Below are 15,966 nucleotides of genomic sequence, written 5' to 3'. Positions count from 1 at the left end.
AATTATGGGATCACAGACATGGGCTACCATGCCCAGACCTACCTACCCCCCCCCCCCATTTTAAACATTGTATCCAATAAAATCAATCAACTTTTTAAAGTCAGAGGTAAATGAATGGAGGTAGAAACCATCATTCTGAATGAGGTAAGCCAGACCCAGAAAGACAAACATTACATTTCCCTTTTTCTGTAGATGTTAATGTTCAATCTTCAGAATACGTGTACTTCATCTGAAATACCCACAAAGGTCTGGGAATTACTAAGAGACTACAAGAAGAGACTTTTATGGGAGGGGATAGAATACACTTATATAAAAAGTTAAAAGGGAATAATGGACCAGGAAGGGTTAAACTGGGGTGAAGAAAAGGAGGGTATATTAGAAGAGGGAATAGAGGGATGGATAAATAACATCAAAGACCTTTTGAAAACACATTACACAGTAACAGGTCAACAATGTCCCTACTAGACACCAGAGAATAACAACAACAACAACAAAAAACAGCCCAGGGAGGGTGTGAGTTACTTCTGTTGAAGCACAGGCCTGTTATTCAATAGGCCCCCAAAAATTTTAGGTTATTACAACTGCTCTTGGTTACCCTCCAGAACTGGAGAGTAAAATCCTATTACTGAAGACACCACATGCTTGAGTCATAGAACTCAAGCTATTATAAACTTGGGTATCTCACAACTACATGCTGTCTTTTATAGTGCTGGAAGGTACTAAGCAAACTACTGGAGGAAAAAAATAATCCTTAATCACACACTGCTATTTTAACACTTCAAGCTACAATAATGGCTGGCCTAGAAAACATGCCCTCTAAGGCAACAGTGGCACAAACATTATGGGAATAATCAACTACTTTCTGTAAGTCCCATTCTACAGAATGAAACCCATACTTGGGTACAATTATAAGGCTAAGAACCTGTATAGTTAGATAGGTCACAAGCCCTAGGGGAGAACCTCCTATTACCATGTGGCTAAATGAATAGAGTATTGCTGGGTAGTGGTGGCACACGCCTTTAATCTCAGCACTAGGGAGGAAGGTGGATTTCTGAGTTCGAGGCCAGCCTGGTCTACAGAGTGAGTTCCAGGACAGCCAGGGCTACACAGAGAAACCCTGTCTCGAAAAACCAAAAAAAACAAAAAAAAAAACAAAACAAAACAAAAACAAAAAAAAAACAAACAAAGAAAGAATATAGTATTAAACTAATGATTTACCATTACACTCACAGATCACCTGAGAAACTTCTACTTGCAGCAATGGCCCACAAATAGCTAGTAGCTAAGGTACATAGAAAAAGAGACTTCAGAATGCTCAGCCCTATAGAGAAAAATAGATGTATGTGTATGTGTACATGAATATACAGCAACTCCTCTCCCAAGACTCAGAAACCACTGTGGAAGTGGGAATGGAAAAAGTGTAACAGCATAAGATAGTGGATGACTACAAAGAAACTGTCTTTTACAAACAGCAGGGCAGCTACATACATGAACTCCAATTAGTTGTAATACAATGTACCAAACCCATGCAAGACAAAACCAGACCAAATCTTATTAAGGAAACAAGAGTTGGGCACTTGACCCCACCCAAGCTGTGGAACTACTGGTAATTGTTAACAGTTGGGATAGAGGGGAGAGGGAAGAGGGGAGGGGGGAGGAAAAAGTAGGGAGAGGGGAGAGGGAGAAAATTTTTCTAAGAGTGTAATCCCTGGTAAGTTAACCATTCTCCAAGTAGGAGAACATACATCTAAAAATATTTAGGCCATACAAATTGGTCTTGGGGGAAAAAAAAAAGAAGGAAGGAAGGAAGTAGGGAAGGAGGAAGAAAGGGAGAGAAAGGAAAGAGAGAAAGAAAAACAAAGCTGGGTGAAGAAGGAAGAGTTGGGGGTGAATATGGTCAAAACACATATGAAGCTCACAAAGAACTTCAAAAATAACACCTGAAGTAGGGGAGAATTACAATCTGAATAAAAGTAACAAAGTAGAAACTATAAAGATTATCAATGGTAAAAATCTACTGATGAGTATTGATGATTGAATATGCAAAGTATCAGGCACTTTAGTAAACTTCATTCAAACAGCAGAGTATTCCTTAAGGGCAAATCATAATGACCCCTTTATAAATAAACTAAGGAAAATAAACTCAGGAAAGCCAGATAGGGTCAAAGAACACCCACTGCTAATAGGATCTCTTTGGCTTTGGAACATGAGCTTTTTAATTTCACATGATCATAGTATCTAACTAACATTTTCTTTACAGATTCTTAACTATCTAATATCTTGAATTATTTCTATAGATTAAATAGTAAAAATTTCCAGTTTCTTCTAAATTAGCTTGCTAAAGTTAAATAGCATATTCCATGTTGTTTTCTAGGTAAGATATTGAAGATAGTCACATCAAGTACACTGACTTACTTTTTATAAGCACATTTAACATTGTATCCTGCAGCTGAATTTAAGACAGGGATCCCAAGGTCTTGATAGACTTGCTTCCAAACAGCTCCACTTTCAATCTAATAGACAAATGGAAAGAAAAACTTTCAAATTAAAAGTGGGATGTAGTAACACATTTTAACATACATAACAAATATGACAAGCTACATTTATAGTGGGTTCAAGCTCAAAAGCATGAAAAATAATAATGATAAATTTTAATTTTGGTTTACAAATAAAACATTTTAGTACTCAAATGCCAGACCACTTCTAAGTATTTAAATATTGGTCTACTAAAAGTACTTGTTTTTAAATCAACACTTCTAACAAAAAGAAAAAAAATTTAAAGTACTTTTCCTGTCAAACGCACAAGCTAGTAAGTCAAATTACTCAATAAACTTTAAAGCATTTTACTCTAGAGCACAGTCTGTGTTAAGTGAATCTTTAAAACACCATCTCAGATCAGCTCAAACACACAAGTTTTTGAGGGAGGGAGGGAGGGAGGGAGGGAGGGAGGGAGGGAGGGAGGGAGGGAGGGAGGGAGGGAGGGAGGGAGGGAGGGAGAACCATAATCAAGTGGAGCTTTAGGAGTTCCAGGCCAGTCTGAGAAACATGGGAGTGTTCTAGGCCAGTGAGGGCTAAACACTAAGATCCCATTTTTAAAAGAAAAGGGGAAAAAAAGAAGAATCTTTCCATCTCTGGGGCTGTGCCTTGACTAAGATAGGACTTCATCGAAGTCTAACACACTCAACAGGAAAGCAGACAAGGTATTCCACCTTTTTCCTTACATTCTTATTAGTAGACAATAATTTGAGAGATGGCAGATATACACTAGGGAGCTACTAATCAGTTACTTCATGATGCTTTCTTTGACCTTTACTCACTAACACACCAAATGATTCTGCAGTAAAGCTATACTTCTGTTTCATTCTGACAGAGGAAATGACAAAGTGACACCAAGTAAAACCTCCAAGATGTTACAAAGTGGTAGAGAAAGAGAACAGAGCACAGCTGCAACACATTCATTCCCAAAAGCAAGTAGATGAATGATACCTAAGGAAGCATACTGTATGAAAAACATTTCACTTCTGATAATAATACTTACATTATCAAACCCTCCAAGTTTGTGCACAAGTCTGAATAACTTAAAAAGATTCAAATTTCGATACCCAAGCACAGGCCGTTTGTTAATAGGTGTACCTGTTAAAACACATAATATATTAGCATCACGAGATATATATAATTAATCTAAAATCTCCCATCTATACACTCCATAGGACCAAAACAAAAAACAAACACTTTCTTATCTAAACCCGTGGCTCCATTATTTTAAAGATTTTGCACACCAGATTTTTACAGTCTTATGTTTGTTTCTAGCATCTTCCCTCTGTCAATATAGAAGATTGTGATGGTTTGTATATGCTTGGCCCAGGGAGTGGCACTATTAGGAGGTGTAGCCTTGTTGGAGAAAGTATGTCACTGTGGGCATGGGCCCAAGACCCTCTTCCTAGTTGCCTTCAGAACAAGATGTAAAACTCTTAGCTCCTCCAGCATCATGTTTGCCTGGATACTGCCATGCTCCCACCTTGATGATTATAGACTGAACCTCTGAACCTGTAAGCAAGCCCCAATTAAATGTTGGCCTTATAAATGTGGCCTTGATCGTGGTGTCTGTTCACAGCAGTAAAACCCAAACTAAGACAAGGATAAACAACAAATAAAACATGACAAACTGCAAATCTTTCAAACACTAGGGAGATAGAGATGAGAAAACCTAGAGTACTGAGATATACACTGGGCAGCAGTTAATCAGTTACTTCATGATGCTTTCTTTCATCTTTACTCACTAACACACCAAATGATTCTGCAGTAAAGCTATACTTCTGTTTCATTCTGACAGAGGAAATGACAAGGAGACACCAAGTAAAACCTCCAAGATGTTACAAAGTGGTAGAGAAAGAGAACAGAGCACAGCTGCAACACATCCATTCTCAAATAAGTGAATTAATGGATTCTTCTCTAATTAGGCTTTAATCATTTTCTGCACTTTGTTTCCTGTATCTCACACAAAACTATAAGGAAGGCCACACTTTTTAGGCCAAGTCTCCATAATATACAGCTAAAAAATATTTAACATTAAAGAATGAAAAAATATTCATACCACAACAGCCACTAATACTCATTAGTACAGAACAAGTTCCTGAATGTCTTGGGTTGGCACAGTAAATTCTAAAACGTTAGAATACACCCTCTGTCCTGCTGCGTGTGTATGTATGCACATATGTATGTACAGGTGTGTCTGTGTGTGTAAAACCTGGGACTGAACATGCTAGCCAAGTCTACCACTGGCCCATTGTTTATTTTTTGAGATATTTATTTTATGAATAGGTGCTTTGCATATATGTATGCATGTCTTTGTACCACAGGCCATAGAAGCTAATAGTCCTCTGGGGGTAGAGTTACAGACAGCTGTTAGCTGCCACATGGGTCCTCTGGAAGAGCAGTCAGTAGTGTTGCTCACTGAGCTGTCTTTCCAATCTCCCCACTGTCTTTCATATGTGTCTGTGTTCCTGTACATGTCCATGTGTGTGCAGGTCAGAGACTTCTCTTTCCCTCGAGGTCTCTCACTGAGCCTGGAATTCGAGTATCTGACTAATCTGGCTGGCCAGCAAGCCTCAAAGATCCTCCTCCCTCTGCCTTCCCAGCACTAGCATTCCACTTACATCCCACCAGACCTGGCTTTCTAAACTATGGGTAATGGGGATCAAACTCATGTACTTATACTTACATGGCAACTAATTTACCAACTAAGCTACCACTTAGCTTTCTTTTCACTTTTTGGACAAGGTCTTACAAAGTTGCCCCAGTTAGCCTGAATCCTCCCAGCTCAGCCCAGTTAGCTCAGTCTCCTGAGTAGCTGAAATTACAGGCTTATACCACCAGGCCCAATTTTAGTCCTATCTCCTTCTGAGGGACAGTGTAGTTTATGGAAGGGCTTTATATACCCAAGGCTAGCTTCAAACTTGCTATATACCTGAAGATAATATTCAACTTCTAATCCCACTCCACTGGGAGAGTACTAGGATTATAAGCATTTGCACTCTAGGTTATGTGGCAGAAATAGAATTAGGTTACTTTTCCTTTTGTATAAAAAGGAACTTTTTCAGACAGGATTTCACCATGTAACCTGGGCTAGCCTCAAGCTCACAGTCTTTCTGCACTAACCTCCCTAGTGTTGGGATTAAAAACAAGAACCATCACATCTAGCCTACACTTCTTGCTATATTTCTGAAATATCTGGATCTCTCTTGGTCTATGAGGTTGGGTTGTAAGACTTAATACCTAAACAACTGTGATATTTTGCTCTGTATCTTACACGTAGTTAAGAGTAAACAGGCTCACTTCTACCTTCCGTGAACTTACACAGTAAGAGTGACGAATTCACTTCCACATTCTATGAACTTATACAGTAAGAGTGACAAACTCACTTCCATCTTTCATGTACTTATACAGGGAGAGTAACATACTTACCTCTATCCTCCATGAACTTATACAGCTGCTGAAGAAAGTTCTCCCTTTCCTCTGGAAATGGTTCTATTTCTTCCTAATTTTAATCACAAAAGAAAAGATACTGTTTTTCTCAATTCAGAATTTTATTAATGCAAGCAACATTTCTTGACAACAGCAAAATCTAATATTCACTTAAATATTTCAAAGGCAGTTTACAAAATATTTTTTACTATTAAGCTGTTTAATAAGTCTAGACATTTTGTACTATATAGATGAATACTTCCTAAAAGGTATCTCATCAGAATTCCCACTGTCAATTTTTGTATAAGAAAAGGCACTAATAAGACTGTTGATCTCTATACTGCTAACAGAGATTTATTCTTTAAATTAGGGTCACAGGCTCAAGAATACCTATTCTCATGTATATTAAAACAGAACTAGAGTTTAACAAAGTTGATTCCACTATTGCTCCTCAAGGAACTCAGAAAGCACAGGTCCCATTTGTTCTAAGTATCCTTCACTATAGGCAGCCCCACTGTATGGTACTTCAAGCTTACATAATCAGTGAAGTGGGGAACAAACTTGATCTACAATACCTGAAGATTCAGACTTAGGGAAATCTTCAAGTAATAAAATAGTTCCCCGAAATATCAATTACAAGGGAGGGACTAGCTTCTTGCTGCTGTGGCCAAGGGCTGTGGCAGTAGGGAGCTGGTCCTGAAGCAACCTGCAAGGAGCAGGGTAGTAGGTAAGACGGAGGAACTCACCGATCCATTGACTTTTATCCATTCAACAAGCAAAAAGCACCTGTAAGTGTAGGCACTGTGCTAGGTGCTGCATCAAATATAAGAAAAAAACTATGGAGCCTGCTGTGACAGAACATAGTCAGGAGTAACTGCAGAGAAAATGAGTCAGCACATACAAGCAAGCTGTGCAGTTACTCTAACTGAAAGAAACGTCCTACAAGTCATAGGAGATCCAACTAATATGCTAAATAAGCTAAACAAAATTTTAATTTGGAAAAATCACATGTCATTGTTCTAGTGAATTTTTCGTTTTTAAGGGGAATTTTTTTGTGGAGCAAAAAACAGTAATTTTAAAAAAGAACAAAACAGACATATTAATTAGCTATTAGACTGGTACTTAGACAAAGAATAAATGACACCTATTAACGTGCTTGTGATAAACTGCATTTCTCAATTTACACAGTTCACATATGTCAGGTTTTGGTAAGGCAGTCAAATACAAATATAAAGGGGGTGGGAGCCAGTTGACATTTCCCTAAATGTCACTATGGCAAAATATTTGACTTAAGCCACATTAGTTTTGTCTCTATTCCATAAACATATAACATTGTATTTAGCTTAAACCATTTAACTGGCGATCAAATTTGCTTCCACTGCATCCTACCTCCACCTCAGATTTGCTTTTTAAAAAGTACTTGTAAAACACAAATCAAAGCAACATAATGTTCAGTAACTGATATTTACTGACCACCTGTCATGGGTTATGTACTATGATAAATGCTAAGAATATAAATATATTAATAAGATAGAATTCTTCTCTTTGAGGAGCTTACAAAATAAATTAGTAAGAAAAAAACATTTAATAAACCTAAATACGAGTGGTAAGGAGAGACACAAAGACAGGGAGAGAGATGTGCTGTGCTCCAGAGAAGGGACAGATGCTGAGGTTCAGGGGTTCCCTAAAGAGTTTTGGGCCGGGCAGACATGTGCCCAGCAGTCCCCACTACCAGTGCTGCACACACACAAACCTAGGTGTGGAAGAGAGGAAGGGAGAAGCAGAGTGCTACAATGTGAGAGATGAGAAGCAGCAAGGTATGTAAGGTGACAGAGCTAGAGCTCAGAGTTCCCAGGGAAGGCACAGAGACAAACACGAGGAAGGGACAGCAGAGGCTGGACCATCAAGGAAGACTTTACACTTAGAGCTATAAGGCTCCAGCTTGCGAGGCAAGCACCCAGATAATACCTCAACCTTAGTTCTGATTTTAATATGTAAAATAAACAGCAGACCTAGGCCAGACTGAAACAAACAAGTTTCTGTGTTATCATCTGTTATTGCATTATAAAACATAACTTATAAAAAAACTCCTATTTCATTAACTATTTACTACAATTAAAGAATAGAATCCAAAAACTTAAAATATTCCATATTCACAAGAAATTACCATGATTTTCCAAATAGAAAACACAGTTTACTTCATGGTCAAAACAGTAAGTATTATTATCTGTACAGGACTTAGTCGTTTTTTTGTGTTAGAATTATCTTTCACCTGAAGTCACAATAAAATCTAAAACTTTTTAACTCCATGACCCAGATGAATGCATATGGAAATCTGTATGTATGAAGCTAAATTGTTTTCCATTCTGTGAATCTAAAAGATGCTGACCTCCACTTTTCACGAATACTAATTGGACGCTTTTTCTAGTCTTTTGGTAATTAGGAAGATATACACCTGCTATGAGATGGTAACTATCATATAATACACGATAGTGCAAAGTATGTAAAGCACTGGGTGATATTTTAGTCACTTTAAGTAAAACACCTCTGAATCACCTAGGATGAATGTGTAAAACTAATCCCCCAAGCACACATTCCTGTTTATAGTACAAAAGCAAACTTGATTAGACAAAAGTTTATGATGAAAGATCCCTAATAGTAAAGTAAGATATTACTTAACATTTTAAAAGGCATCAACAGTTTTTATTTACCTCTTCTTCGCTGCTGTTATCTTCTTTCTCTTTTTCATCATCTTCCTCCTCCTCCTCCTCCTCAGCTTCACTACTGGAGCTGTCTTCTTTCAATTCAGTCTTCCAATTAGCAGGAATAGCTCTACTTTTGTGAAACTCAAGTGCCTGATCAAAGGCTAGAAACATATCATAATGTCAGTAAACTGAACAGATAAAGTCAACTGAGTTATAAGAAATAAGCACTGACATTTTTTAAGTGTGTGCAAGGCTCCTGGTACTAAGAACAGTTACATGAAGCCACTCACTCCTGATCTTATATGCAGGAGATCCATTTTATGGCTATTAAAGTCCACTGCTATTACTGAAAGGTTCTTAGATTCAAACAAATATGCGCTGGAGGAATGGCTCAACAGTTAAGAGCACTGGCTGACCTCTTGCAGAGGTCCTGAGTAAAATTCCTGGCACCCACATAATGGTTTACAACTGCAATCCCACGTAATCTATCTTTAACTGTAATCCCACAGGATCTGATGTCCTTTGCTGGTTTTCAAATGTACACACACACACACACATACCCCACATACAAAACACTCACATATATAAAGTAAATAAATAACTCTTAAAAGAAAAATAAAAAGACCCAGGCATATGACTTCAATCCTAGTACTGGGGAGCTAGACGCAGTCAGATCTCTCTGAATTTGAGGCCAGCCCGTTCTACAACATCCAGGGCTAAGAGAAATTCTGTCTCAAACAAAACAAAACAAATACAAGAGGAAAAAGCAATTTTCTTTTTTAAATAGAAATTAAGTTTATGTCCTACAAACAATTTTAACAGATGAGTCAATGTTTTTTCATTTCTACATATTTGTTGGTTTTGTTTTTTTGGTTTTTTGTTTGTTTGTTTTTGTTTTTTCCTGTTTGAGATAGGATCTCTCTGTGTAGCCTTGATTATCCTGGAACAGGCTATATAAACCAGGCTGGCCTGGAACTCACAGGTCCATTTGCCTCTGCCTCCATAGTGCTGGGATTAAAGTGTACACCATTATCCTATGAGTCAGTATTTTACTCAATAATAATAAACAGTATCAAATCAAGCACAAGGATAAAAGTAGCCAGAAATATTCTCTGCAAATCTAAATCTAACTAAGCCAAACTTGAAATTCTGTCAATAATGAGTTTAAACAGTTTATTCTCTTTTTATAAAACATTGGTATTAATTACAAATCATGAATTTGTAGGCACTCTTATCTACCTTTACTTAGATACAGTAAGAAACAATAATTTACAATACTAAAAACAAACAAATGCAATCACAGCATTACTTCTCAGTCAAATATAAGTATTAAAGCCATTAATTAGGAATATAAAACAGCAGAGTTAACAAATCAAAATTACTTTAATTTTATTTTTATTATCCCTCTAAACCAACAGAGAATTTCCTAGGCAAAATGCACATTATTGAAATAGCTATTTGTTTTTTTTTAAAATACGTCATCCAGATTATAACTCTATTTAGAACTTTGAAAAAAGATGTATAACAAGACATGCAAGTCTTTCAAAATATATATCTAATAAAAATATATTAATAAAGTAAGAGAAAACTGAACTTGTTAACTTACAAAACACTTATTACTTATAATCTTTCCAAGATTATCCCCTTACCTTGTTTTAATACAGCATCAGGCTTCGGTACAGTGTCACTAGTAATTTCATGGACATCTTTTCTTGGAACTGAAGTACTATATTATTCAATACAAAGATGAAAAAATAAGAGATTAAGACAGTAGTCATCAAATCACAGACAAATAAAACAAAAACAAGGCCATTAACATGCATAATAAAACAACTGAACATGGGGCTATACATTACACTGTCTAGAGAAGGATCCTGCCTTAAGATTTGCTTTGTTTATACCTCAATTCAAATACCAGAATCAAGAAAAGAAAATAGTATCATACAGTGCTCTGCCTAAAAACAAATGATAAATCTCTATAGCACTGTAATAATACAAACAAGCATTTGAATGGCAAAATGTAGAAATCCAATGGGGAAGAAATCAACAGTAAAACTTGCCATTATCTTGGAATAATGAGAAGATTAGTTGAAGACAGAAAGAAATATGCCCATTCATAAGATAAATTCTTTAGTTTTTAGTTTATTCTGAAGGGGTTCTCAATAATGTTTTAAGAACATTTTATATATACAAATCCACTTATAAACTGTAGTTAGGAATTTTATTTCAGAATGCCTCAACCCTAAGGAGAGCTACATACAAACTACTGAGACAGGTTTAATAAAAAATATCATTTATTGTTATATAATTTACATAAACCAAATTTTGGTTTCTATATTTGGTATACTAATTACCACCCCCACCCCAAGAAGCCCAAATGATACTCCAATCCTAATCTTCAGTGCTCAATTTTTTTCAAATATTTTATTTTGATGGACAGATGGCTCAGGATTAAGAGCACCAGCTGTTCTTCCAAAAGGCCAGATTTTAATCCCTAGCACCCATACAGAGGCTCACTACTATCTTTAGCTCTAAAGGTACCAGAAGTATGCACAGACATACACGCAAGCAAAGCATCCATACACCCTTCCAGTCAGAGCCAGTGCCCTGATCAGACTTTGGGTGACAGCTCCACAACCAGTCTCACAACACCCAGAAGAAGCTCAACTCTCAAGTGCTCTAACACATCTAAGATCACAGGATCTCAGGAGCTTGGTCACACCAGGATTTCAGGATCCAAGAGGCAGCTTGACACCCAGAAGCTCTAACACACCCAGAATCTCAGGATCAGAGAGTCCCAGAATCACAAAGACAGCTGGACTCTGAGAAGATCTGACACAACCAGGATCACAGGAAGGACAGATTTCAGTCAGAGACAGCAAGGACAGGAAGTACTAGACACAACCAGATGTCAAGAGGAAAGCAAAATAACATAAGCAACAGAAATCAAGGTTACTTGGCATCATCAGAACCCAACTCTCCCACCATAGCAAGTCCATCATCACACCATCATTTAAAAGCCCCATCACACCAAAAAAGCAAGGTTCAGATTTAAAATCACTTAGTCTCATGATGATGATAGAGGGCTTCATTGAGAAGGACATAAATAACTCCCTTAAAGAAATACAGAAGAACATACATAAAGAGGTAGAAACCCTTAATGAGGAAAACACAAAAATCCCTTAAAGAACTACAAGAAAACACAACCAAAACACATGAAGGAAATGAATAAAACCATCCAGGATCTAAACATGGAAATAGAAACAATAAAGAAATCACAAGGGGAGACAACCCTAGAGATAAAAAACCTAGGAAAGAGATCAGGAGTCATAGATACAAGCATCACCAACACAATACATGAGACAGTAGAGAGAATCTCAGGTGCAGAAGATACCACAGAAAACATTCACACAACACTCAAAGAAAATGCAAAATACAAAAAGCTCCTAACCCAAGACATCCAAGAAATACAGGACACAATGAGAAGACCAAACCTATGGATAATAGGTATAGAAGAGTGAAGATTTTCAACTTAAAGGACCAGTAAATATTTTCTACAAAATTATAGAAGAAAACTACTCTAATTTAAAGAAAGAGATGCCCATTAACATACAAGAAGCCGACTGAACTCCAAATATATTGAACCAGAAAAGAGAATCCTTCTGTTACATAATAGTTAAAACACCTAATGCACAAAAAAAGAGAAAGAATATTAAAAGCAATATGGGAAAAAGATCAAGTAACATATAAAGGCATACCTATCAGAATTACACCAGACTTCTCACCAGAGACTATGAAAGCTAGAAGATCCTGGGCAGATCTCATACATGCCAAGATCCTGGGCAGATCTCATACATGCCCTAAGAGAGCACAAATGCCAGCCCAGACTACTATTCCCAGCAAAACTCTCAATTACCATAGATAGAGAAACCAAGGTATCCCATAACAAAGCCAAATTTACAGATTATCTTTCCACAAATCCAACCCTACAAAGGATAATACATGGAAAATAAAGACACACAGAAATCAATGAACCAGATGGAATTAACAGAGATCTAGAGAACATGTCATCCTAAAACAAAAGAATATACCTTCTTCTCAGCACCTCATGGTACTTTCTCCAAAATTGACCATATAATTGATCACAAAATATGTCTCAACAGATACAAGAAGATTGAAATAATCCCATGCAGCCTATCAGATCACCACTGACTAAGGCTGGTCTCCAATAACAACAAAAACAGAAAGCCCACGTAAACATGGAAGCTGAACAACTCTCTACTCAGTGATAACTTGGTCAGTCAAGAAATAACAAAATTAAAGAATTTTTAGAATTTAATGAAAATGAAGAAACAACATACCAAAATTTGTGGGACACAATGAAAGCAATGCTAAGAAGGCAAAGTCATAGCTCCAAGTGCTAAAGACCATAAAGAAACTGGAGAGAGTATACACTAGCAGCTTAACAACACACCTGAAAGCTCTAGAACAAGAAAAAAGAAGAAAACACCCAATAGGAGTAGACAACAGGAAATAAATAATCAAACTCAGGTCAGAAATCTACCAAGTAGAAACAAAGAGAACTATACAAAGAATCACCGAGGAGCCAATTCTTTGAGAAAATGAACAAGATAGATAAACTATTACCCAGACTAAGCAGAGGGCACAAGGACAGTATCCAAATTAACAAAATCAGAAATGAAATAGGAGAAACCAAAATTCATCAGATCCTACTACATAAGCCTATACTCAACAAAAATAGAAAATCTGGATGAAATGGACAATTTTCTAGCCAGATACCAGGTGCTAAAGTTAAATCAGGATCAGATAAACCATTTAAACAGTCCCATAATCCCTAAAGAAATAGAAGCAATCATTAAAAGTCTCCCAACCAAAAAAAGGCCAGGACCAGATAGATTCAATTTTACTTATGAATATCGATGCAAATACACAAATTCTCAAAAACCGAATCCAAGAAAACATAAAAACAATTATCCATCATGATCAAATATGCTGCATTCCAGAGATGCAGGGATGGATCAATATATGGATAACCACCAATACAATCCACTACATAAACAAACTCAAAGAAAAATACCACATGATCATTTCATTAGATGCTGAGAAAGCATTTGACAGAATTCAACACCCCTTCATGGTAAAAGTCTTGGAAAGATCAGGAATTCAAGGCCCATACCTAAACATAATAAAAGCAATATACAGTAAACCAGTCGCCAACATCAAACTAAATGGAGAAGAACTTGAAGCAATCCCACTAAAATCAGGGACTAGAAAAGGCTATTCTCCCTCTCCCTACATATTCACTCTCTCCCTACCTATTCAATACAGTACTACTCGAAGTCCTAGGCAGAGCACTTAGACAATAAGAGGAGGTCAAAGGGATACAACTTGGAAAGGAAGAAGTCAAAATATCACTATTTGCAAATGATATTATAGTGACCCCAAAAATTCCATCAGAGAACTCCTAAACCTGATAAACAACTTCAGCAAAGTGGCTGGATATAAAATTAACTCAAACAAATTAGTAACCTTTCTCTACTCAAAGGATAACAAGCTGGAAAAAAAATTAGGGAAACGACACCCTTAATAGTCACAAATAATATAAAATACCTTGTTGTGACTGTAACCAAGTAAGTGACAAATATGTTGAGAAGAACTTCAAGTCTCTGAAGAAAGAAATTGAAGGAGATCTCAGAAAATGGAAAGATCTCCCATGCTCGTGCATTGGCAAAATTAATATGGTAAAAATGGCCATCTTGCTGAAAGCAATCTACAGATTCAATGCTATCCCCATGAAAATTCCAACTCAATTTTTCATAGAGCTAAAAAGAGTTATTTGCAAATTTATTTGGAATAACAAAAAACTCAGGACAGTGAAAACTATTCTCAACAATAAAAGAACTTCTTGGGGAAATCACCATCCCTGACCTGAAGCTTTCTTACAGAACAAGTGTGATTAAAAACTGTATGGTATTGGTACAGAGACAGACAGGAAGATCAATGGAATAGAATTGAAGACCCAGAAATGAACCCACACACCTATGGTCACTTGATCTTCAAAAAAAGACAGCACTTTCAACAAATGGTGCTGGTTTAACAGGTGGTCAGCATGTAGAAGAATACAAATTGATTCATTCCTATCTCCCTGTACAAAGCTCAAGTCCAAGTGGATCAAGGACCTCCACATAAAATCAGATACACTGAAACTAATAGAAGAAAAAGTGGGGAAGAACCTCAAACACATGGCACAGTGGAAAATCTCCCTATACAAGAACACCAATGGCTTATGCTCTAAGATCAACAATCAACAAATGGGACTTCATTAAAAGATTGCAAAGCTTCTGTAAGTCAAAGGACATTGTCAATACAACAAAATAGCAACCAACAAATCAGGGAAAGATCTTTAATAATCCTACATCCAATAGAGGGCTAATATTCACTACATACATAAAAATGAAGAAGTTAGACTCCAGAGAAACAAATAACCATATTAAAATTGGGATACAGAGCTAACAAAGAATTTCAATTGAGGAATATCAAATGGTTGAGAAGCACCTAAGGAAATATTCAACATGCTCAGTCATCAGGGAAATGCAAATCAAAACAACCCTGAGACTCTACCTCACAGTAGTCAGAATGGCTAAGATCAAAAACTTAAGTGATAAGAGATGCTGCCAAGGATGTGAAGAAAGACGAACACTCCTCCACTGTTGGTGGGATAGCAAGCTGGGAAAACCACTCTGGAAATCAGTCTCAAGGGTACTCAGAAAATTGAACATAGTATTACATGAGAATGCAGCTGTACCACTCTTGGGCATAGACCCAAAGATGCTCTAACATATAACAGAGACACATGCTCCACTAGTTTCATAGCACCCTTATTTATAATAGCCAGGAGCTGGAAACAACAACCCAGATGTCCTTCAACAGAGGAATGGATACAGAAAATGTGGTACATTTACACAATAGAGTACTATTCAGCTATTAAAAACAATGACTTCATGAAATTCTTAGGCAAGTGGATGGAACTAGAAAATATCATCCTGAGTGAGGTAACCAAGTCACAAAAGAACACCCATGGTATGCACTCACTGAGAAAGTGGATATTAGCCCAGAAACTTGGAATACCCAAGATACAATTCACAAACCACATGAAGCTCAAGAAGAAGGAAGACCAATGTGTGGATGCTTCAATCCTCCTTAAAAGGGGGAACAAAATACTCACGGAAGCAAATATGGAGACAAAGTGTGGAACAGAGACTGAAGGAAAGGCCAT

The 15,966-nt window shown here is 36.9% G+C and overlaps 1 protein-coding gene across 11 annotated transcripts in view; it reads right to left on the bottom strand.

Moving 5' to 3' along the window:
* The window catches only part of Arid4b (AT rich interactive domain 4B (RBP1-like)), a 135,995-nt gene that overhangs the window by 35,793 nt on the left and 84,236 nt on the right, over positions 1-15,966 (bottom strand). For 9 of the 11 annotated variants that reach the window (XR_003950495.1, XR_003950496.1, XR_003950497.1 and 6 more), the window contains exons 10-14: positions 10,319-10,395; positions 8,676-8,830; positions 5,965-6,037; positions 3,539-3,633; positions 2,416-2,513 (exon numbers count right to left, since the gene is read on the bottom strand). Coding sequence is in view for 8 of the 11 variants with exons in the window: in XM_017315648.1 (XP_017171137.1) it covers positions 2,416-2,513; positions 3,539-3,633; positions 5,965-6,037; positions 8,676-8,830; positions 10,319-10,395 (498 nt within the window). In the remaining 3 variants the exon portion in view is untranslated. Of the gene's footprint in view, positions 1-2,415; positions 2,514-3,538; positions 3,634-5,964; positions 6,038-6,539; positions 6,671-8,675; positions 8,831-10,318; positions 10,396-15,966 lie in introns of all 11 variants that reach the window. The other 2 variants (XM_030247479.1, XM_030247480.1) reach the window with 1 other exon arrangement.

The sequence above is a fragment of the Mus musculus genome, chromosome 13 (assembly GCF_000001635.26).
Source record: "Mus musculus strain C57BL/6J chromosome 13, GRCm38.p6 C57BL/6J".
NCBI lineage: Eukaryota > Metazoa > Chordata > Mammalia > Rodentia > Muridae > Mus > Mus musculus.
This window is presented reverse-complemented; position numbering and strand designations above follow the sequence as displayed.